The sequence below is a fragment of the Euleptes europaea genome, chromosome 7, assembly GCF_029931775.1.
Source record: "Euleptes europaea isolate rEulEur1 chromosome 7, rEulEur1.hap1, whole genome shotgun sequence".
Taxonomy (NCBI): domain Eukaryota; kingdom Metazoa; phylum Chordata; class Lepidosauria; order Squamata; family Sphaerodactylidae; genus Euleptes; species Euleptes europaea.
Window position 1 is genome coordinate 78,655,675 of NC_079318.1, and position 21,572 is coordinate 78,677,246.

General features: G+C 50.7%; 1 protein-coding gene across 2 annotated transcripts; it reads right to left on the reverse strand.

Moving 5' to 3' along the window:
- Window positions 1-4,623: 4,623 nt before the first annotated feature.
- Window positions 4,624-15,780, reverse strand: LOC130480466 (uridine-cytidine kinase-like 1). Of its 2 annotated transcripts, none has more exons than XM_056853001.1 (15): window positions 15,699-15,780; window positions 15,157-15,356; window positions 13,926-14,032; window positions 13,639-13,809; window positions 12,481-12,552; window positions 12,122-12,311; window positions 10,251-10,312; window positions 8,697-8,716; window positions 8,011-8,109; window positions 7,724-7,817; window positions 7,490-7,552; window positions 6,820-6,942; window positions 6,603-6,710; window positions 5,380-5,536; window positions 4,624-4,733 (listed from the first exon to the last, which is right to left on the reverse strand). In XM_056853001.1, the coding sequence occupies exons 1-15, from the start codon at window positions 15,740-15,742 to the stop codon at window positions 4,660-4,662; spliced, it is 1,584 nt and encodes a 527-aa protein (XP_056708979.1). In that variant the 5' UTR covers window positions 15,743-15,780; the 3' UTR covers window positions 4,624-4,659. The 2 variants fall into 2 exon arrangements, with proteins under 2 accessions (XP_056708979.1, XP_056708980.1); XM_056853002.1 differs by lacking the exon at window positions 8,697-8,716 and adding an exon at window positions 9,752-9,768.
- Between the last annotated feature and the right edge of the window lie 5,792 nt (window positions 15,781-21,572).

The following is a 21,572-nucleotide window of genomic DNA, read 5'->3' on the forward strand; positions in this document are numbered from 1 at the left end:
CAAATTTATTTAAACACATCAGGTTGTGAGGTGCCCCAAAGACCATGCCTAACCCTAACAATAGTCCAGTGTTCAAATCCTAGCTATTTCCCTGGCACATTTTCATCCCACCTCTCTTTCAAGAAGTTGAGAGTGGTGTAATATGGCTCCCTGGCCTTAGTTTCCTTCTTATAACACCGCCGGCAGGCACAAGACAACTTCACATAACTAGTAACGTATCTTCAAATAAGTCCGTGTACTTATTTAGTTGCATTATATAATTTCCACCTTTCTCACTGAGACTGAAGGCAGATTACAGTTTAAAGCAGATACAAACTACAGGATGACAAGGTTAGGATTGCAGAAGTCTGAAACCAGCCAGAACTTTTAGAGCTGCAACAAAGCAGAACCATTTAAACAACGTTAAATTGTTTAATACTTACAGCATCCGTCAACAGCTCAGCCCCCTACCCCTTACCGAAGCATCTTTCTGAACCATCCCATTTCACAGTGGGTAGCCGTGTTAGTCTGTTTGCAGTAGTCAAAAAGGGCAAGAGTCCAGTAGCACCTTAAAGACTAACAAAAATATTTTCTGGTAGGGTATGAGCTTTCGTGAGCCACAGCTCACTTCTTCAGATACAGCTATCCATCGTGGATTCACATTCTAGCTGTATCTGAAGAAGTGAGCTGTGGCTCACGAAAGCTCATACCCTACCAGAAAATATTTTTGTTAGTCTTTAAGGTGCTACTGGACTCCATCCCAGTTCAGTACATTTCTCTTATTACCCGCGTAAACAAGTTGGCAGACTGGGATTTGGACCAAGGATTCCAGATCAGGGTCCAACATAACCCTAAATCACACCAGCCCTCACCCTAGATGGGAGACCTGCTGCTCCCCACGCTTTAAAGGGGCACACCCACCCGCACGGGTGGCAAAACCAGTCCCAGGAGGCAGCAACGGGACCACACTGCCCAAGGCCGGAGGGGCGGGCAAGAGAGAACCACCACGAAACCTCAGGGAGGAAAAACAGCGCGGAGGCCTTGGGCAGACCTGCGTCTTGGGGTCGGTGCGGGGAGGACTCTCCTGCAAGGGGAGTGGGGGTCCTGCGCAGGCAGAAACTCAAAGGGAGAAGCGTTTTCTTTTTAGCACAGCCACCCCACCCACACACCCCGCCTGCAGCCGCCGCATCCCGGCCTACCTCTCCCCACGCCCCTGCCAGACAACAGACGGGAACTTCCACAATGGCGTCTGGGAGGGCTGAGTGACGCAACACCAGGCTGACGACGTCACCAGAGCGACGTCATGCACTGTAAGAACACACACACACGCCCCCAAGCGAGGCAACGGCGAAGCCCCCTCCTCCCCGGCCCCTTCGCACCAACCTGCGGCCTTCACCTGTCCCCGGTTCTCAGCTCCGCTCCAACCCGGCCCAGCTTTTCCTACTGCGCATGCTCGGAAGTATTTTTTTTCCGCTCTCACCCGTAAGCGGAAAGCTCGGGCGCATGCGCACGGCCCGAAACCTCAACAAGGAGCGGCCGAGGTGAACCGCCCCATAGAGGTAGAGAAGGGTAAACGCGTTCGGCGCGAGGACGGGAGGCGCGCGCGACATTCCACCGCGGGGAGCTTCCGCTTGAGGGAAGCCCCGGGCCGGAGCCATGCAACTCAGCCAATATGAATAATGCAGCCCGAGGGCGGCTTTTTATTTTTACGCACAGGTTGAAAATTGTTCTGTCGGTAGTCAGATTGTTTGGCCTTACGGGTTTTCCAGTCTCTATGACAGAATGAAGCACGCCCGCCTTGTCTCCATGGGTGCCCAGTGTAACTTCCGGGGGGGGGGGAATAATCCCATTGATTTTACCCGAGGCGTTTTTGCAGGGGGCATTTTTTTTTAATATAGATAAAAGAGTAACAGTAGCGGTCTTCAATGCAGGGCTATCCTTAACCTCTGCGTTTCTCTCCTTGGCCAAGGGTGTCAAAAGCCTTGGCTGTAAAGATTGTGGAATTGCATTTCGTTTCACTTCCGACTTCCACTTGTATACAGAACAAAGCCGGGTGGTTGACCCAGCTACACATAATACGAAGCATTTAGCTCCACCTCTGTAACTTTGCTTCCAGAAGACCTGACACAAAGTAGAATGTGTGCCACTACTCCACAGAGCAGAGCTTTCTTCCAGTTTACTAAGTAGGGTCGCCAGCTCCGGCTTGCAAAATACCTGGAGATTTTTGGGGTGGAGCCTGAGGAGGGACTTCAATGGCATAGAGTCCAATTGCCAAAGCAGCCATTTTCTCCAGGTGAACTGACCTCTATTAGCTGGAGATCACTTGTAATAGCAGATCTAAAGCTAGTACCTGGATGTTGGCAACCCTAATACAAAGCCTTCTTACAAGTTAGAGGAAGTCTCCTCAGGCAGGCTGGAAGAACTTCCTCCAAGGCACAATACATGTCAACGTCAACAAGCATTGGGTGTCGAGTCAACGTCAACAAGCATTGGGTGTCGAGTGAACAAACATGGTACAGCCTCTAACTCTGGATGCTCACTGGCTAGAATTTTCCAAATAAGTCCCTGGAAGAGAGAAAAGCAACGGTGCATCCACTGGAGGAAGGGCTGGAGGCTGCGGTACAGCGCTGAATTTCTTTGTACGCTGAAGGTCCCAGATTCAGTGTTAATGAGAAACCCTGTTCTACATGAAGCTATTTCACATGCCCATAAGCACTCTTATTTGCAAGGAATGCGTTTAAATTGCTTCCCTTTGCTTCTTCACACAAGCAAATTATCTCCTCAAAAGAAAAGCTTCCTGTAATAAGCAGAAGTTACTCATTCGGGGAAACAAATTGGGAAACATTCCACTCAGGTTCAGAAATGCCCTAATTTTTCAAAAGGCAACTCTGACTAAAAAATAAACAATGTTTATTCCACCTCTTTTATCCCAGAAAGCATTTGCAGGTTAGCAATAGCTTCAAAAATAATAAAGGGTCACTACAGTCACTCACTGCTCACCCTCGGTCTCTCCCCTCACCCCAGTAGAGCTCTTCCAGGGCATTACTGAAATGCAAGAGAGAAGCCTTGCAAAGCAGTTTTGCCCTTCCAACCGCTTGAAACAGGAATTTGGGGACTACATAGAGCACAGGGACTGAAAGGGATGGGTACATTAGCCCCCTCCAAAGGGTGGAGCTTATATAAAATTCCAGATTTCTTCTACCTTTTGATGGGGGAAAGAGTAGACCATCAAGACAACAAAAAACCCCATCTCCATCTTATTCTTTGCACTAACTCCTGCTCATAGTGCCCTAACATATGAATGGAGAATCTCGCTTCAGTTGCAATTCCGAAGGGCAGCCTCATCCCATTGGACTATGGCTAGTTAAGTCTCAGCCCTGACCCTCGTCAGGGGACTGAACGGCCAGCCCAACACCAACAGTGAACACCAAAGCATCCTACCTTTTCGGAACTCTCCCCTTGTTCCCTCCTAAGTATTTCTCCAGTCCTCCCCGAAAACGGCAGTTAACACATTGAGTATCACACTTTGTAAGAGTTGTGAATCCTTTCTGATTGTGCTCAGCAAACTAGGATGTAAAGCAGGGAGCCCTCTAAAATTATTTATAGCACTAAGATCCCTCTTTTCTGCCACAAATGGAAACTAAAACAACTTATGTGCTTTAAAATTTAAAAAATAGAATACAAATGTGAACACTGGAGTTGTAATGTGACAAAACTGCTCCTCTTCACTGTAAAGTACTATTAGAGTTCAAGGGTGAATTAGAGCCTAAGCAGGTCCTCTCCCCAGCACCACCAGTCAGTTCTGGGCACCTGAGGAACTGCAGCAAGCCATGGGCATACAAAGCACAGCCACCTACCCATCTTCACTGCTATCGGAAGCCAACAAGAGCTGCATGCATGACCAGCCAAGAGGCGCCCCTCCCAAAAGTAACAAGCACAAGTTTGTGTAGGTCTTTATTATCACGTACAAAAGCAAGGAAGGCAGCTGAGTACAGTACTTGACAATACAGAGCAGGTGAGGGTGGGCAGTACCGTCCCTAATGCCCCCATTCACCCATCTGCAAAGAGGACAAAGGGAGTGTTGCAGGTGACCAGAACCTATTCCAGGCCAACAGCCACTTGGAGGAAGGCAGGCCCAGTTCTGGGCAGAAGGGGAGCAGTGGACTCCCACCGCCAGGATGGATCTCTTATTGCCATGTTTGCGGTGTTGAACGCCGGTGCAGTTGTTTTCAACAGAAGGGCGGGGGTGGGGAGGGGAATGTGCCAGGAAAGGAAGGTTGTGAATGAGGCAACAGCCAGAGAAGCCTCACAGCCTGCGAGAGAGCCACAAATGGCATAAACGGGGCACCGGGACAATTTTAGGCTGTTCCCCTCAAACAGGGCCCTTGAGCTAGCACATCAGGCCTCAGTAAAGCCAGTCAGTGCTGGGAGGGGCAGCAGCCAGAGTGCCGGGAAGGAAACAAACTACCCCCATAAATACCAATAAATACCAAGTGGGGACCCCATGGACAAGGAGGTAGCAGCAGCAGTTCTCCATCTGATGCACCAGAGAAGGGGGCACATGCAGAACTGGCCTCTGCTAAGAGCTGCAGTGGTCCTGGCAGTGATGCCCGTGGTAAGGCTGCCCACAGACATGCCCCCACACACCAAAGAGATGAAGTGCTGTTCCGCCAAACGAGCTCAGCAGTCCACGCCGTCACTCTCGTACCAACCCGTGGTACTATCAGTGCCAAAGTATCTGTCTCCAAAGTTGCCTAACAGGAGAGAAAGGCACGTTTCTTACCAACATGACAGCAGAAACAGGAGGCTCTGCCCTTCCCAAGAAAATTCTAGACATTAAACCAGTTGCTCAAGCAGTGGTAAATCCTTAGCTAGACATTAAACCAGTTTCTCAAGCAGTGGCAAATCCTTGGGGAGGGACTGTGGCTCAGTGGTAGAGCACCTGCTTGGCATGCAGAAGGTCCCAGGTTCAATCCCAGGCATCTCCAGTTAAAGGGACCAGGCAAGTAGGTGATGTGAAAGTCCCCTGCCTGAGACCCTGGAGAGCCGCTGCCGGTCTGAGTAAACAATACTGATGGACCAAGGGTCTGAAGGTGGATTCTACACCACAGTTCCTTGTTCTGAAAGACCGATTGCCGACCCACGTATTTTCAACCCCCTCTCCTCTGTTAAAAGGGAGACCAGAGCATGAGAAACTGCTTCTTTGAGGCATGCTCCTAATCTGCAAGGCTCCTTCTTGGTGGGAAAACCATGCTACAGGTGTGACAACATTCTTTGAGGCATGCTCCTTATCTGCAAGGCTCCTTCTTGGTGGGAAAACCATGCTGCAGGTGTGACAACAACCCAAATGAGATATGGCTTCAGAGGACCAGAACCCTGTCAGGGCCAGCTCCCACTTACCAATGCCAGGGATAATGTGGAACTCCTCGTTGACGCTCTTGTCCACTGCCGTGGTAATGATACGTACACGGGGGAAGGCATAGGCCACTGAATGGACCCCCATCTCAGCCATCAGCAGTGAAAGGAGGAAGATCTTGTCCTCTTGCACGTCATGGTCCTGTGGCATATTTATTTACAATATTTATAAACCCCAGCCTTGCTCCTGATCCAAGCTGGGGGACAACAATGCAATATACAAATTGTGTGTTAAAAAAATTAACACCGATCGTCAATAACCAGTAATTTAAAGAAACAAGTCAAGCAACATATTCATCTATGAGCTCCCCAGCACACTCTCTGCCGATTACAGGTTGGGGCTGTGGGGGAGAGCCTCTTAATACCCCAGCATCTCCAGCGCAAAAGGAGAAGGAGGGGCCGTGGCTCAGCGGTAGAGCATCCGCTTGGCATGCAGAAGGTCCCAGGTTCAATCCCCGGCATCTCCAGTTAAAGGGACCAGGCAAGTAGGTGACGTGAAAGACCTCTACCTGAGACTCTGGAGAACCACTGACGGTCTGAGTAGACAATACTGACTTTGATGGACCGAGGGTCTCATTCAGTATAAGGAAGCTTCATGTGTGTACAGGAGAGAAAGCTATTGGAAACGGCTATATCTAGTGTGCAAAGGAATGAGAAGAAGACCCTGCAGGAGCGGGCAAGCAAACACCTAGATAGGATAGTAAGGTTAGGGACTTTTCCATCCTTTTCTGTGTGACCTCTTGCCTGTCCTCAGACTGATATTCTTAGGGCAATTTCCTCCTCCTCCTCAAAAACACTTCTCTTCCTGTTCCCAGATAGTTAGGCAGCTAGAGGTTGCCTCTGTCTCTACGCTTTAGTATGTATTATGTAGTACCTTTAATAAACATTTACATTTATCCTGAATCAGAGTGGGGAATTTTTCTGGTTGACTTGCACTCTTCCAACAAAAGCCGGGCATCTAACAAAAGCCACACATCTCCCCAAACTGATTCCTGAATACACACACCCTGAAGGTTCCAGGCCCTAACCCGCAGACGGGAGACCCATAGCCCCAACGCCACGACATTGGTATTGATGAAAGTCCTTGGGTCCTGACCCTCAACCTACAAGGCACATGTGTCTGTTTGTGTCTCCAGACCCAGTTGCCATCCCGACACGCATGCCCCTCTGTGGGTCTCCGCATTACACGTCGGGGGGTCTTCACTTACAAGCAGCACCCGCACGGCCATCATGGCAGCAGCCCCTGTGGACACAGTGCTGTCCATCAAGATGACGTAATCCTCACTGATCTCCTTGGGCAGCCGGAGGTAGTGCAGCTGGAAAGAGGACAAGGGGCCCATGGTCAGCCAGCCCATCCCATCCCACATTTCCCACTTTCCCTCCCCCAGTGTTGGGTCTCCCCCTGACCCCCATCCCACTCTCCACCTCAGGTTCCCCTGTGTCATGGTTGGTCTGGATGAGGATCTTGCCCAAGCGGATGTCTTTGCAGACGGCTGTGAGGGCTTGCTCCATGGTCTCGCCTGCGCGCAGGATGGAGACGCCGGTGATCTGGAGGGGAGAAAGCAGCAGGCCCTGAGACTTGGCTGGGTAGCCCAACTTAGTCCCTGTGCAAACCCCCGTCAATCAACACCCTCCTCCTAAACTCTTTTATATATATCCATTTAGTATAAAATTGCCCAAAGCTGTGTACGGCTCGTTAAAAACAAACAACCCTTTGACACGGAAACACAATAAAACTGATTCAATCAACTCTGAAATTTCAAACTGAGATCCAGTGTATTAGAATGCCAGCCTAGGATCTGGGAGACCCAGGTCTGAATCTTCACTCTGCCCTGCACGCTTGCTGGGCGACCTTGAGCCAGTCCCCCTCTTAGCTTAACCAACCTCACAGGGTTGTTGTGAGGATAATATAGAGGAGGAGAGAACAGTGTCATAAGCTGCTCTGAATTCTCACTAGAGAGAAAAGTGTGCTGTGTAATTGTCTGGCTCAGCACGGCAGCTTCCCATTTTCCTAGTCTCCCCAAAAAATCATGTTCCTTCTTCAGCCCTCTGAACCTTTGGACCCTGCAGGAGGGAGGAGAGAAGAGCGGCTCACCCGCTGCCTGTGGAAACGTTTCCCCTCGTAGACAGTCCCCTGCGGTGTTTCCACGGTCACTGGCTGCAAAAACCAAGACAGACGGCAATAGGCTTGGGGAAAGAGAAAGGAGGCAGAGGAAGTGCTGCCACCAGCACAAGGCCAGTGGTCCATGCGCAGCATCGGGACCACACAGAATAGTTAGTAGTCCCCCCCACTGGGATAACAAAGGAAGAGAGATGAAGGATGCAGTACCTTGAGTGGCAGGAAGGAGAGGGCGTGCTCTATCAGCAGGCGCATAAGACGCTTGGAGTAGAAGATGAACTCATCCCTGGTGGTATCTTTGTTCCTATGGAGTAAGGAGGAAAAAAGTGGGCGATTCCCATTTTCCAGCCATAGAAGATATTCTGGAATGAGGCATGCTGATTTCTACCTTAACCTGCCCTAAATTGGCAGTCTACGGGCCAAGGGGACCTCCCTAGCGGTTATTCTAACTTCCTGCGGGCAAGAAAGAAGGACCAGGGCTGCAGCACACCCAGTACCTGATGATGGTGTGCATCCCACGGACTTGCGGCGTGCTCTCCAGGACGCTCAGCGTTTTTGGCAACGGCTGTCCCTGGTGGGCTGAGGCCAAGGCTGCTCTGTGCAGGAAGAGAAGAGTGCGTGGGTCATGCAAAAGAGAGGGAGTTCCAGATGCAGGACTCCCTCCATTGCCCCCTTCTGAAGGATCCAGGAGAGCCTGCAGACTGCATGAACATTTGTGCCTCAGTGGGACTCCTCTGCCACCCCATCTGTGAAGGTCCTGGGCCCCTCCCATCATTGACAGCCCAAATTCCCTCTCTGCACAAAGGGGCAAAGGCACAGATGTTCAGGGTCATGAAAAGAGGACCGCCTCTCACAGACAGGACAGGGGAGGCCACCCTCTTTCCGGGACAGAAGGCTGAGCAGGAGGAAAGGGATGGTTGTCTGCTGTGCTGCAGTACTGCATCAGGAGGTGGCATCTTGTGCCAGGCTAATCTGGGCACAAGCAAGCAAGCCATTATCCATACTGATGTCAAACAATGAGGGTTTAAACATGTAATTCTCCCCTCCCCACCCCAAACTTCAATGCCTGGAAACAGCAGGAAGACATCTGCTGGCTCACCCACCCCAACCCCAACAAGCCCCACACAAAGGGAGGGAGGGGCAGGGCATCAGGGAACAGCCAAAGGAGACCAAGTGTCCTCACATATGCCAGCGTAGCTTCCTCTGGTGAAGATGCCAAGGCCCAGCAGGGATGGAAGAGAGATAGACAGACAGATAGACAGAGGGCATTAGGAGGGGGCAAAATGGCAGCAGCTTCCTGCCACACACACGGGGTGGGAGGGGGGGAGCAGAAGGAGGGATCTGCCCCACAGTACCAAAAGGGGGGGGAGCAGCTGGGACCTCAAAGCTTCGCTGCCGTAACAGTAACAGCAGCTGCACCCCTTCTCTCTCCATCCCACCCACCATTGGGCAAAACAGAGCAGATGCTGCCTCATATAGGCATGCACCTTTCAGAGACCCCATTGGAAGCCAAGGGGGCTGGATACATCTGGAAGAGGGGAAGGTGGTTAGGAAGCTACTGCCGAGACCAATAAATTCCATCCAACGCAGCCCCCAAGCGGCAGAAACAGACAGGGCGACACACCACGACCTCCCCTGCCCCCTTGCCAAGTCTTGGGATGGCCGAGGTGACACATCTCAGACCTGCAAAGCGAGCCCCGCTGGCTTGGGGGGGGGGGGGGCAGAGCTCCCCAGTCACCAAACAGAGCACATGTTACAAGCAGGGGTGCCGAATGCGTTTGGAGAAATTCATGGAGGTTTGGGAGCAGTGCCTGGGGAGGATGGAATCTGGGGAAGGGAGGGAGCTTAGCAGGGATGCGATGCCATAGAGTCTGCCCTCCAAAGCTGCCAAGTTGTCCAGGGGAACTGATCTCTATGGTCTGGAGATCAGCTGCAATTCTGGACGAACTGCGGGCCCCACAAAGGAAGCCAGCAAGCAGTCAGCTTTTTGTGCCCCCCCCCCTCTAGAACAACCCAGAGTGCAGGAGGCTCCCTACGTTCCCCTCACCACCTCCAGGTCCTTCTCCCCAGCTGGCTCTTGAACGCACCAGAAGACTCCCACTACTACCCAGCTGCTCTCCCACTGGCTGGCTTGCTGTGCGGCAGGGAAAGGCACAGGGATGGGGGTGAGGCAGGACGGGGGAGGGGAGGGGAAGAGGAAGGGGGTCTAGTTCTGCTCCTTCAGGGCCGCCATCATACCTGACCATGATTTCACGCTGGGCATCGGCAGTAGGAGCCCACATCAGAAGGCAGCAAAGCCATTACCAGGTGGGGGGAGGGGGGAGAGAAACACAGAACAGCCCGTCACTGCACACAGCAAGCTCTGCCCCATGACCTGGCTCAGGATACTAGTCTCACTGGTACCCCACCCTCCATCCCCTCCACTGCTCATTCATTCAGGGATGGCTACAGTGCGATGGGGCCGGTGGGGGGGGGGGCAGACTGGGAGGAGCCGCAGTTACGTGAGCCTGGCATGAGATCTGCAGGGGCCTCACACGTTTGTTGAATGGGGTTTGGGGGGAGGCTGGCAAAGGTGGGAATGGAAGGGAATAGATCCTGGACTGGGATCTCAAGCAAAGGGTGGGAGGCACTGGGAAGGTGTGACATGAAGAGTGACAGTGAGGGGCTGCAGCACTGGAGGTGAGGGGAAATGGCTGTCTCCTCCCCACCCCCGAGTCCCCTCCCCCAATGTCCTTACCTTCTCCAGCTGGCTGTGCACATGCTGAACGATCAAGTCCAGAGCAACAAAGTTCTCTCCACCTGAAAAAGTAGTGGCAAAAGGAGGGGAGATTATTGTTTTCTGAATCCCGTGGTGGGAGGAGATTAAGGTGTCTGGTCCTCCTCCTCTGGGAACACAGAACTGCAGATGGGACAGCCACAGTGGTGGCGTGGTTAGAGCGTGAGACGAGGATCTAGGGAAAAGTCAGCTTCAAATCCCTGTCCTGCCATGGAAGCTCAGAGGATTACCTTGGACCAGCAATTTTCTCACACCCTAACCTACCTCATGCCCTGACCTGGATAACCCAGGCTACTCTGATCTTTTCAGATCACAGAAGCTAAGCAAGGTCAGCCCTGGTGAGACTACCAGGATGGGAGACTACCAAGGAAGTCCAGAGTTGCTATGCAGAGGTAGGCAATGGCAAACCTCCTTGGTTCATTTGTTGCCTTGAAAACTCTATAGGATTGCCATAAATCGGCTACAACTCGACAGCAAGAAACAAATAAACAACCCTACCTCACATTTGTGAGAATAGAAAGGAGGAGGGGGAAACAATGTTTTAAACAACTTTGGGTCAAAGCACTTCATTCAGTGACCTTATCTCAGCCTGTTCTAATAACTACCTTATATGATAAGGCCAGTATATTTCACACTGCAAGTGGGAGTGGCCAAGAGGGTTTAAACAAAAAGAAACAGAGGGGGTTACCGCACTTGTATTCCCAGCGATGTATTAAGAGTTTGAAAACGTTATAAAAAATACTGTTCGCACTTTGTTTGGCCCCTTTAGCTGTGAAGACGTCTTCCAACCATTTTTTAGCTGTGGCATCCAAAAACCATTTTAAAGTGCTGGTTTTTATAACATTTTCAAACTCTTAATACATCGCTGGGAATACAAAGTGCGGTAACCCCCAGAGTATCTCTAAGTACACAGCCAAGGTAAACCTTGAACTAGCATCATCCCAGCTCATTCTCAACCCCTATGCTCAGCACAGTTTAAATGAACTGTGTCCCCAAATTCACCCATTTACAGAGTACTTAAATATTTCTTGAGCATTCATCAAATATTATACATTTGGATTTGACTTCAATGAAGCCATCTCCAGAAGGTTCTTTGGAGAGGTGGCATAGAAATTCACTAAGTGAAAAAACACAATCATAAGTGGCATGCAAGATATTGATATTTTGTAAGTATTTTGTCGCCACATTAACATTTAAAAAGCACTGGTGTTCTTTCCCCCAATATGTGAAATGCAGTCGATATGCAGCCTTAGATGTTTGGAGATGTTCCAGTTTAGTTTTAACCCAAACTCAGAATGAACCATGTGAAAAAGTCTCCAGCAAAAAAATCAAAGGTACCAGCAGAGTGATCAACTCCAGCTGAGTACAGAAATCTACCAGGCTATAAAGGAACAAGCCTCCTAGTTGGATATCCAAATGAAACAAGCAAATGCCACACCCAACAGGAGCCGAAGCCAACATACTCCCTTTCATTAAAAGGTAAAGGTCCCCTGTGTGAGCACCGGGTCATTCCTGACCCATGGGGTGACGTCACATCCCGACGTTTACTAGGCAGACTTTTGTTTATGGGGTGGTTTGCCAGTGCCTTCCCCAGTCATCTTCCCTTTACCCCCAGCAACCTGAAACCAACGTCCGTCGGGATTGAACTCAGGTCATGAGCAGAGCTTGGACTGCAGTACTGCAGCTTACCACTCTGAGCCACGGGGCTCCTTTCTTTCATTAGCAGCTGCCAAATTCTTCCCCAACGCCAGTTCCTCCCATGATGAGAGGTTGTCAAGCATGCACCAACTCTCCCCCCCCCCATCACACTCCAAACAAGCTCCCCTCCTCACCCCGGGGTACAACGATGTCTGCTGCCTGCATAGTGGGTTCAATGTATTGCTCGAAGGACGGTTTCACAAATTTGCTGTACTGCTTGATGACGCCCACCACGTCCCGCCCGCGCTCCATGATGTCCCGCTTCAGCCGCCGTACCAGTCGGATGTCCGAGTCCGTATCCACAAACACCTTCATGTCCAGGAGCTGGAGGAGCCACAGGTTAAGATGAGAACTACAGGCTGGGGAGCTGGGGTGGAAGGCCTCCCCCAATCTTGCTAGTCCAAGAACAGGCATCTGAGAGACCAGCCACCTGAACCATGACAGACTGCCCCCCCAGCCCCCCATGTTTCCACTCTTTAGCCCAGGACAGTACCTGAAGAAGCTCCTTATTGGCAAAGGACAGGATCCCTTCAAAGACAATGACATTGGCCCCATAGATAGTTTTCTGCAGAGAGAGGAAATGTCAAGGCTCAAGCAGAGGAGGGGGATGTCTCTCAGGCTCCTCAAGGGCAAACAGTCCAAATGGACCCCGTTCTTTGGCTACAGGGCAGCATCTCATTAGCTACACTTCCCTGACTCTCAAAGAAAGACACACAGCTTAATGTCAACCTATCAAGGGTTAAAGGTCCAACAAAGAAGCCACTCTCTGTGAAGATCTCATTTGGGAATACAAATGTCCTGACCCACAGGGCTCTGACCCACTGGAGAGGCAAGACAGTCTCAGATAACAGAATCCTGAAAGCCTGAGCTTTTGTTTTAACAAAGAAAGCAAGTTTCTCCCCTTGCAGGTGCAATGAAATTACTTTTTAAAGCAGAGGCAGTCTCTGCTAACCATTTTGAATTAGAAGGTTGGATTCCCCCCACCAGCATCAATCACACCAAACCTCAGTCCCCAGAGACCCACTGCATCTATTCCTCTTTTAAAAAACATCTGCAGTGCTATCAGTGAGCCTGGCACGGTATAAATAGAGCCCACTTTACATTTTCATTGGCTGCTTTTAATGTCCTACTTCCCAGCACAAGCCTTCCATGTCGGACAATTTAAAATAAGATTTTGCATATTAGTAAAGGCTAGATTGAAAAGGGTGGGCCTTCTAAGAAGCCATTCCCTTCACTTCAATGGCTCAACAAAACCCAACTCCAAGTGTTCTCCACAAACACTTCTAGGCCTTTTGATTTAGGCAAGTATTTTATAGCCAAGGTCCAAACAGTTGTAGCAAGAACAACTTTTTAATACACACATTTAAGTGTTTCTTCTACCAATTGCACCTCATTGTTGATTCCTCCTTGAGTCTAGGTGACTGAGGTACACCTAAACTCTTCTTTTCCCTACTTTTTGTGAGCTCAAACATCCACTTCCCCCAAACCATGTAGCCATATAAATATTCAAATAAGAAATTTTCACAAGTTACACATTTAAAACAGGTCTAGTCATGACCTAAGGACCCAGTTTTGGTGGCCACGTCAATACTCACAGCAAGGTACCTAAGAGACAGAGAGATCCCTCTTTCTAGCCCCTACCCTTACATACCCACTCCTTGCGCCGACTGTGTGTGATGAAATCATATACAGGAACTTTAACACTCTTTCCCTCTTTGAGTTTCCTTAAGACACTGATCAGCAGGTCAAAGTCAAAGGCGTCAGGGTGGTCAAAATTGTACTTGTTACAGGCAGCCTGCTGCTGCTGCTCCTTGTTCAGCACCTAGGATAGCACCACAGGCAAGGTGGTCAGAAAAGCAAAACTGGGGAACTAGGGATTAGTTGGGATGGCCTTAGCTCTAGAAGGCTGAGCCAAAAGGCTGCATCAAAGCCACCCACCTTGTAAAAGCTGTCCATAGAGAGAAGCACCACCCAAGGCACATCCAAAGCTTCGATGATTTTATTGGCAACTGTGGTCTTGCCTGATGCACTTCCACCACACAAGCCTACAAACAGAGCAGAGGGGAAGAGACCATCATAAAGTAGCTTATAAATCTGGAGCCTTCAGTTGATGGGGAACAATGAGGAGTGAGCCCTCTCAAGAGGTTAAACTGGAAGGATCAGAGTATTGGGAGCCACTATCAGAGAGACACCAGGACAGATCAATGTGCAGAACAGTTCTGAGAGTCAGTCTCTTCACAGCCAAAAACCCGAGTCCACCTAAAAGAAATAGGGACTCACAATCCAAGAACACAGCAAAGCGGCAATGAAGGGTAAAGAAGAAGGGAGAATGGGATGCTTATTCACTCTAAGAACCCCACACCCTATAGACAAAGTTAGAGAGGTTCCTCAGTGGAACAGACTTCTTCGGGTGGAGGTGGGCTCTCCTTCCCTGGTGGTTTTTAAGAGGTTAGATGTCCATCTGTCAGCAATGCTGATTCTACGACCTTGAGCAGATGATGAGAGGGAGGGCATCTTGGCCATCTTCTGGGCATGGAGTAAGGATCACTGGGGGTGTGGGGGGGAGGTTGTTGTGAATTTCCTGCATTGTGCAGGGGGTTGGACTAGATGACCCTGGTGGTCCCTTCCCACTCTATGATTTTAAAGATGCATAAAAAAAATCAATGATGATTACAAAATGGAGGGAGAATCCTTTAGTCTTTCTGTCTGACCCATCTTGTGTCCTCTCTAGCACGTTCCTTATTCTGTGTCTCCATCGCTGCCCAAGCCTTTCCCTTCTCTCATCAGTAGAACAAACTGCTAGCAATCAAGCCCCATCAATGCTGTGCTGCCCTGAACGACAAGTGTGGATGCTGATTCCACACCAGATGCCAACAAAATCCCAACAGACGCTTTAGAATCAGCCAGCCAGAATCAAAGGTCTAGTCAACATCCGGTATTTTAGTTTGTCTTATACGGAGAGAGAACTACAGTCGCCAGTAAAGGAAAAAATGGACAAGAGGAGGTCTGGGATCCAGCACGTGGGGTCCAGAGGAGAAGCATCAGGACAAGGGCACAAAGAGAAAGCCAGTGATCTAGCTAGCTGTGGGAGGACCAGCAAATCAAGGCAGAGTCCCCAGTCACTCAAGAATGCTGGAGAGACTCGAGGGCCGGCTTCGAGCTTCCTTACCGATCACAAAGGCCTCCTTGAAAGGTGTGCCCGTCTCATTGTACCAGGGGGGCCGCCCTGCCGTGTAGATGGTCCGCTTGCTGGTCCTGAGCAGTGGTGGTTCCGTCTTTGACTGGCTTGTGGTCCTTTTCCGTGGGGAAAGCGAGGGGGTGAGGGGCAGGCAGGAGAGGAGAGTATCCAGCGAGTCATCCCTCCTCCCGCTGTGTAGGAGAAAGGGAGGGAGAGAAACCCATTAGAGAGAAGGGAGATCGCCCGCAGTTCTCTTCCACCCTACCGTTCCAGACCGGGGCGGGCCCTTCGTTTTACAAAGGGGCCGGCCGGCCGGCCTGGCTCCCTCCTCCCTTCGCGTCCGCGCTTCAATATGTCTGAGGAGCCTCTGACCACATGCAGAGCGATGTTTTCCCGCCGCCACCCGCATCAGGAAGGCAGCGGGCCTTGCCGGAGCAACCAAGGGGAACTCCAGTCCCGCCACTTACAGCGAACGGCGCCCCTTTTGCCTCCTCGCCCAGCCCCCCCAACCCAACCCCCTCCCCGGACTTGACCTGCCACGCCGCGCCTCCTCAGCAGCGCCGCCCGGAGCCGCCATCTTGGCCGCACTCCCGCCACTCCTCCACCTGCAGCCGCGGAGCCTGCCGGGAAGGAGGAGGGACCCGGGGTGGTGCGCGCGCCTCCAGGCACTCAGCCCGGCTCAGAGAAGAAACTACAGTTCCCGACGGGCACCGCGGCAGTCTGTCCGCCGGCTCTTTTTCGCTCGTTGGAGATGCGGCCTGACGGCGGGCACCTCCTGCATCTCATTCCCCACCCCACTCAGCTGGGAGTGGCCATAAAGACATCTGTGCGGGGGGAGGTAGTTGTGAATTTCCTGCATTGTGCAGGGGGTTGGACTAGATGACCCTGGTGATCCCTTCCAACTCTATGATTCTATGCCTGCTCAGTTTATAAAAACAGGTATCCAGTGCCCCTTAAGGACTAACAAAATATATTCCACCTTCACTTTTCTTAAGTCCGAGTTCACTTCACCAGATGCAGTTTGCATCCTATGCAAAAATCTTTCGTTTATTCCTCTTCACCTTCAGTTCCTGAGCAGGCGGGAAATCTGGGACCCGGTTCGGACTTTGCACCACCTGCAACTCGAGAAGAGGCAGATCCGTGGAGATATTTCAGGCTTGGGAGAAAGCAGGTGTGTGTGTGTGTGGGGGTGTTCCAGGAAGTTAAAGGTGTACTCTCTGCACATGCTCAGCAGCACTTTTGCAGGAAGAGTTACCTTTCTGCTTAGAGGCGTTTGTCTCTGCTTAGATGGAGATATCTGACCCAGCAGAAGAGTCGATGACTACTGCTGTTTACCGAAGAGCCCTCCCCCTCCAGATGAGAAGACTGCCTTAAGAACATAAGATAGGCCATGCTGGATCAGACCAAGGTCCATCAAGCCCAGCAGTCTGTTCACACAGTGGCCAACCAGGTGCCTCCAGGAGGCCCACAAACAAGGCGAATGCAGCAGCATTGTCCTGTCTGTGTTCTAAAACACCTAATATAATAGGCATGCTCCTCCGATACTGAAGAGAATAGGTATGCATCATGACTAGTATCCATTTTTACTAGTAGCCATGAATACCCCTCTCCTCCATGAACATGTCCACTCCCCTCTAAAAGCCTTCCACGTTGGCACCCATCACCCCATCCTGGGGCAAGGAGTTCCACACTTTAACTATGCATTGTGTGAAGAAATACTTCCTTTTATCTGTTTTGAATCTTTCACCCTCCAGCTTCAAGGCAGCTTCACTCTTGCTGCGGAGCAAGGCTGTCTCTGGCAAGCCTCACAAAGTCATTCACTTGGCTAACCCACAGTGAGCCTCCAGTCTTCTTCCCCTCCAACAATTCCACGGGGACCGAGGCCGATCATCGCTCTCTAGACGCCTCCAGTTATTCCCCTCCCGGTTTTCTTTGAGTGCCCCCCTCTCTTTTCTCTCCCTTTTTCATCGTTCATGGCCTCCAGCCACGCCTGGTGATCACCCCTCTTCCATCTCTTCCGTGGCCCCCAGGAGAGCCATTCCTGGACCAGCCTAGCCATGGCCCTCTCTCTTCTTTTGGCCCCACCCCACCCTCAGCACAAAGATCTGGACAGCGCCTAGCAAAGTGGGGCTGATCTTAGATCTCCCTCTGACCTCATGCACACACCCTTGGGCAAGTGGCTGTGTGTGGTATAGTCCTGGCAAAGGTTAGTGAGAATTTCCCTTCCTTTCTGCGATTGACCCGGAGAAACAGGAGCGCGAGAAACATGCTCGGCAGGACATACGATGTTCATCTAGATTCACCTTTGGCTGGGGAAGCTAAAGGCGGTGGCGGATGTGCCTCGTCTGCTGGGCAGTCGGGGAGGGGGGGGGGAAGAGAAGGAGAGCTCCCTGAAGAGATACAATAGGCAGGCTGCCCAGGGACCAGAGCCAAGAATAGAGAGGAAAATGGTGGGGGGAGCTCTGAATTTTGTGCACTTCCTTTAAGAAGAAGAAGAGTTGGTTTTTACACCCCGATTTTCTCTACCTTTAAGGAGTTTCAAACCAGCTTACAATCTCCTTCCCTTCCCCTCCCCACAACAGACACCTTGTGAGGCAGGTGGGGCTGAGAGACTTACTGTGACTAGCCCAACGTCACCCAGCAGGCTTCATGTGTAGGGATGGGGAAACCAACCCGGTTCACCAGATTAGAGTCCACCGCTCACGTGGAGGAGTGGGGAATCAAACCCGGTTCTCCAGATTAGAGTCTGCTGCTCCTAACCACTACACCACGCTGCCCCTGCATTGCTTAAAGCAGATATCCTGCACTCCATCTTGCATCTCTCTCCCCACCCCAGGGTAACTAGCGCTCCATCTCCCTTCTAGCCCCATCCCACCTCTGGGTTTTATCCTGCATCCTATACCGACTTCCCCTTTGCCTGGGCCCACCATTCCGAGAGCCTTCCGCCACTGCCTGCTGAAGCTTCTCCTTTCCAAGGAACCAAGTAAGCCCCCGAACCTATTCGGACTGAGTTTGGTGGCAAAGTCGACGGGACGTGCTTCCCAAGTAGTCTCCTTCGGAGTGAATCCGACCGAGGCCTGCGCCAAGGGGGTTATTGGCCCGAGAACTGTCCAAGGTCCTGAATCTCTTGGGGGTGGGTGCTGCCTTCTTGTACCGTGGAGGATGGACGCGCAATTGAAACGGAGCAGGGCTCTGCGGGGTGCGGGGAGGGAAGTGTGATCTTTTTTTTTTTAAAAAAACAATGGGGTATATGGCTTCCCCCCTTCCTCCTCCCCGCCTGCCCCTTGATCAAGGACGACCCTCTCCCTACTCCCCGGCCTTCCCAGTGCTGGGAATTCTTCCATTCCGTGCTGAGAGGGATACCGCCGCCAACCTCTTGGCAACCTGTTTGCTTGAGGTTCTGTTTCTCTCCCGAAGACGCCCTGTGCAAAATGCCCGAGGTCTCTCCTTGCCATCGCGGAGGAACGTCTGGATCTTCCTTTGCTTGGGGGAAAAGAAGGGGCGGCAGTAGGGTCGCTCTGGAAGGGAAGCCTAAAAGAAATTGGACTGGCCAAAGCTGCCTTCCGCCACCCACCTCCCCCAGCAGCAGTGGGGCCACAGAAAACTAGGGAGGTCCGATATCCGTCTTCAGTTGCCCAGACACTGGCATCAAGTGTGGGTTTTCCAGAAGCACCAGCGTGGCATACAGGTTGGTGTGCTGGAAACCCAACTTGCAAGCCCCATTCTGCCATGGAAGCTGGTGTGTGTGTGTGTGACTTTGGGTCAGTCACTCTCACTCAGCCCAACCTGTCTCTAGGGGAGGAGGAAATGTAATAAGCCGATTTGGAAATGTGTTAAGTGGAGGGGGGAATGTAGTAAGCCGAGTTGGGCATAATGGGATATGAATGAATGAGGTGGCAGTATTTGAAGTAGCCCCTTCCTTTTAAGCGTCCCGCCAAACAGAGTAAGTTAGCCAGCGTGGTGTGGTGGTTAAGAGCGGTGGTTTGGAGCGGTGGAGTCTGATCTGGAGAACCGGGTTTGATTCCCCACTCTTCCGCATGAGCGGCGGAGGCTAATCTGGTGAGCTGGATTTGTTTCCCCACTCCTACACACAAAGCCAGCTGGGTGACCTTGGGCTAGTCACAGCTCTCTCAGCCTCACCCACCTCACAGGGTGTCCGTTGTGGGGAGGGGAAGGGAAGGTGATTGTAAGCCAGTTTGATACTTCCTTAAGTGGCAGAGAAAGTCGGCATATAAAAACCAACTTCTTCTCCTCCTCCTCCTCTAAACGGTGGCTTTCACCTGAGCTCAGTCACTAGTGACCGTGCATTATTAAACGCATTGATTCGTATGGAACATCAAAAATAAAAAAGCAATTTAATTAAACGGACTCCCAATTAATGTTCTGTTCCTCTTGACTTGATACAGCCTACCTAGACTCATTCGCTCTCTTTTTGTCCTCACGAGATACTTTACTTTCAAAGTAAAGTGTTAAATGTAAACAGGCAAAAGCTTCCGAACCTTAACGGAATGTTTTAATTCCACTTGAACATTGCCCACCTAACAATACATTCAGAGCAATCCTAGGCATGTCTACTCAGAAGTAAGCCCCGCTGTAGCCAATGGTGTTTACTTCCGGTGTTTGTACCTTTCGCGCTTAAATATGCAGAGATGCTTGGGCGTGGCAAGAGGATTATAGGAGTGTTTGTGGGTTGTCACCGGTTCTCCATACACCTGGAAACGTGGGAGCCCAGCGAGGAACGCTGACCATGACCCCTACATTCATTCATTCACTGCCCCGGTAATGGGACCCTCAGCGCTAAAAGGTTTGGTTACCTTTCGGTCTTTCTTTGAACCCTTCCCCAAACGGTTCGGCCCTGCATAAAATCTGCTGTTCCAAGAAGCAGCCCTGCGTGTTTGCGCCAGGATACAACACAGTCTTCCCCTCCAAAGAATTTAAATTAAGCTCTGCTGGATCAGGCCAACGGTCCACCTAGCTCAGTGCCCTGTTCCCCACAATTATTAGGCAAATACGCTTGAGGAATTCATAAGCAGGGTGGAAGAAAATATCCTTCCCCTGCTGTTTGTGGCTCAGCAACTGGTATTCAGCAGCATACTGCCTCTAACTACGGAGGTTCCATTTAGCAATTATTTTGTTTGTTTGTTTATTTATGGATCGTCTTTCTCTCAGATTCGAGATAGATGGCAGCATTTAAAAGCAATACAATAAGAACAGCGCAAGGCACACATTAAATAATACAATACGATGGTATTACACGGTTAGAAAGCAATGCAATGAAAACTATATAACACATGATATATCACAAGCAATGCAAAACCTGGATTACAGGATGCAGCCGGGACAAGGAAGTGCATATAATAAACCGTGTCATGAACCTGTTAGTTCTCGGGGCTAATAGCCGCGGACTGATCTCTTCTCCTTCAGGTGATGTCTGATCCTTCTATAAAGCCACCCACACCCATGGCCGTCACCGCGGCTATTATCAGTGAACCCCATAATTTCGTTTATACATTGTGTGAAGAAATCCCAGCTTTGGTCCATTTTGCCTGCCTATTTCATTGGATGCCCCCGATTTCTAGTAGTGTGGGAGAGGGGAGGGGAGGGGTCCTATCTACTTACTCGGTGCCCAGCAGTTTTACAACCTTTAAACTGAAATCCTCGAACTCGTCGGCAGAGTTCTTACCCCCTGGCTCATCTGGGATGCCTTTTTCTACACCCCCACACCCTCATATTCTTTTTGAAAGGAAAACTAACCAGAAGTCCAGGAGCCCTTTAAAGACTGGTTCTCCAGCATTTTTCTCCAGCAATTTTTTTTTCTTGAAAGGAGATGACCAGAACTCAGGTAATCCAAAAGCAGCTGCAGAGTCGATTTATACCAGGGCGTTCTGATAGCTGCTGTTTTGTTTTCAGTCCCTTTCCTAACAACCCTTTGCAGAAAGCTTGCCTTTTTCTCCGCTGCTCCAACCGAGCCGACATTTTCATCCTCTGTCCACCACATCCCCAAGATCTTTGTTCCGGTCAATCACTGCATGTTCATATATCCATATCCATATATACTGATGTATATATATGTGTGTGTGTAAAATTTGCCTCCAAAGTGCATCACTTTACTTACATTGAACCTCGTTTGCCCAATTCGTTGCCCACTTGCCCAGTGTGGGCGCATCCTTTCCGAGCTTTCTGCAGTCCATTTGAGGTTTTCTCCATCCATGCGGAATTATTTTGAGCGTTTAATTGGCAGGAATTCCCTTGGAAGGGGAAGGGCAGAGAAATGTATCCCCCTCCCATTTCTAGCCCAGCCTCCTCCCCTCTTCACCATTTTCCTCCTGCGAGCAGGCATCCCTGCCTTCTCTTCACCCATCTGTGCACGCCTCGGAAAAGAGGATTTATCGTCTTTGCGTGTTTGA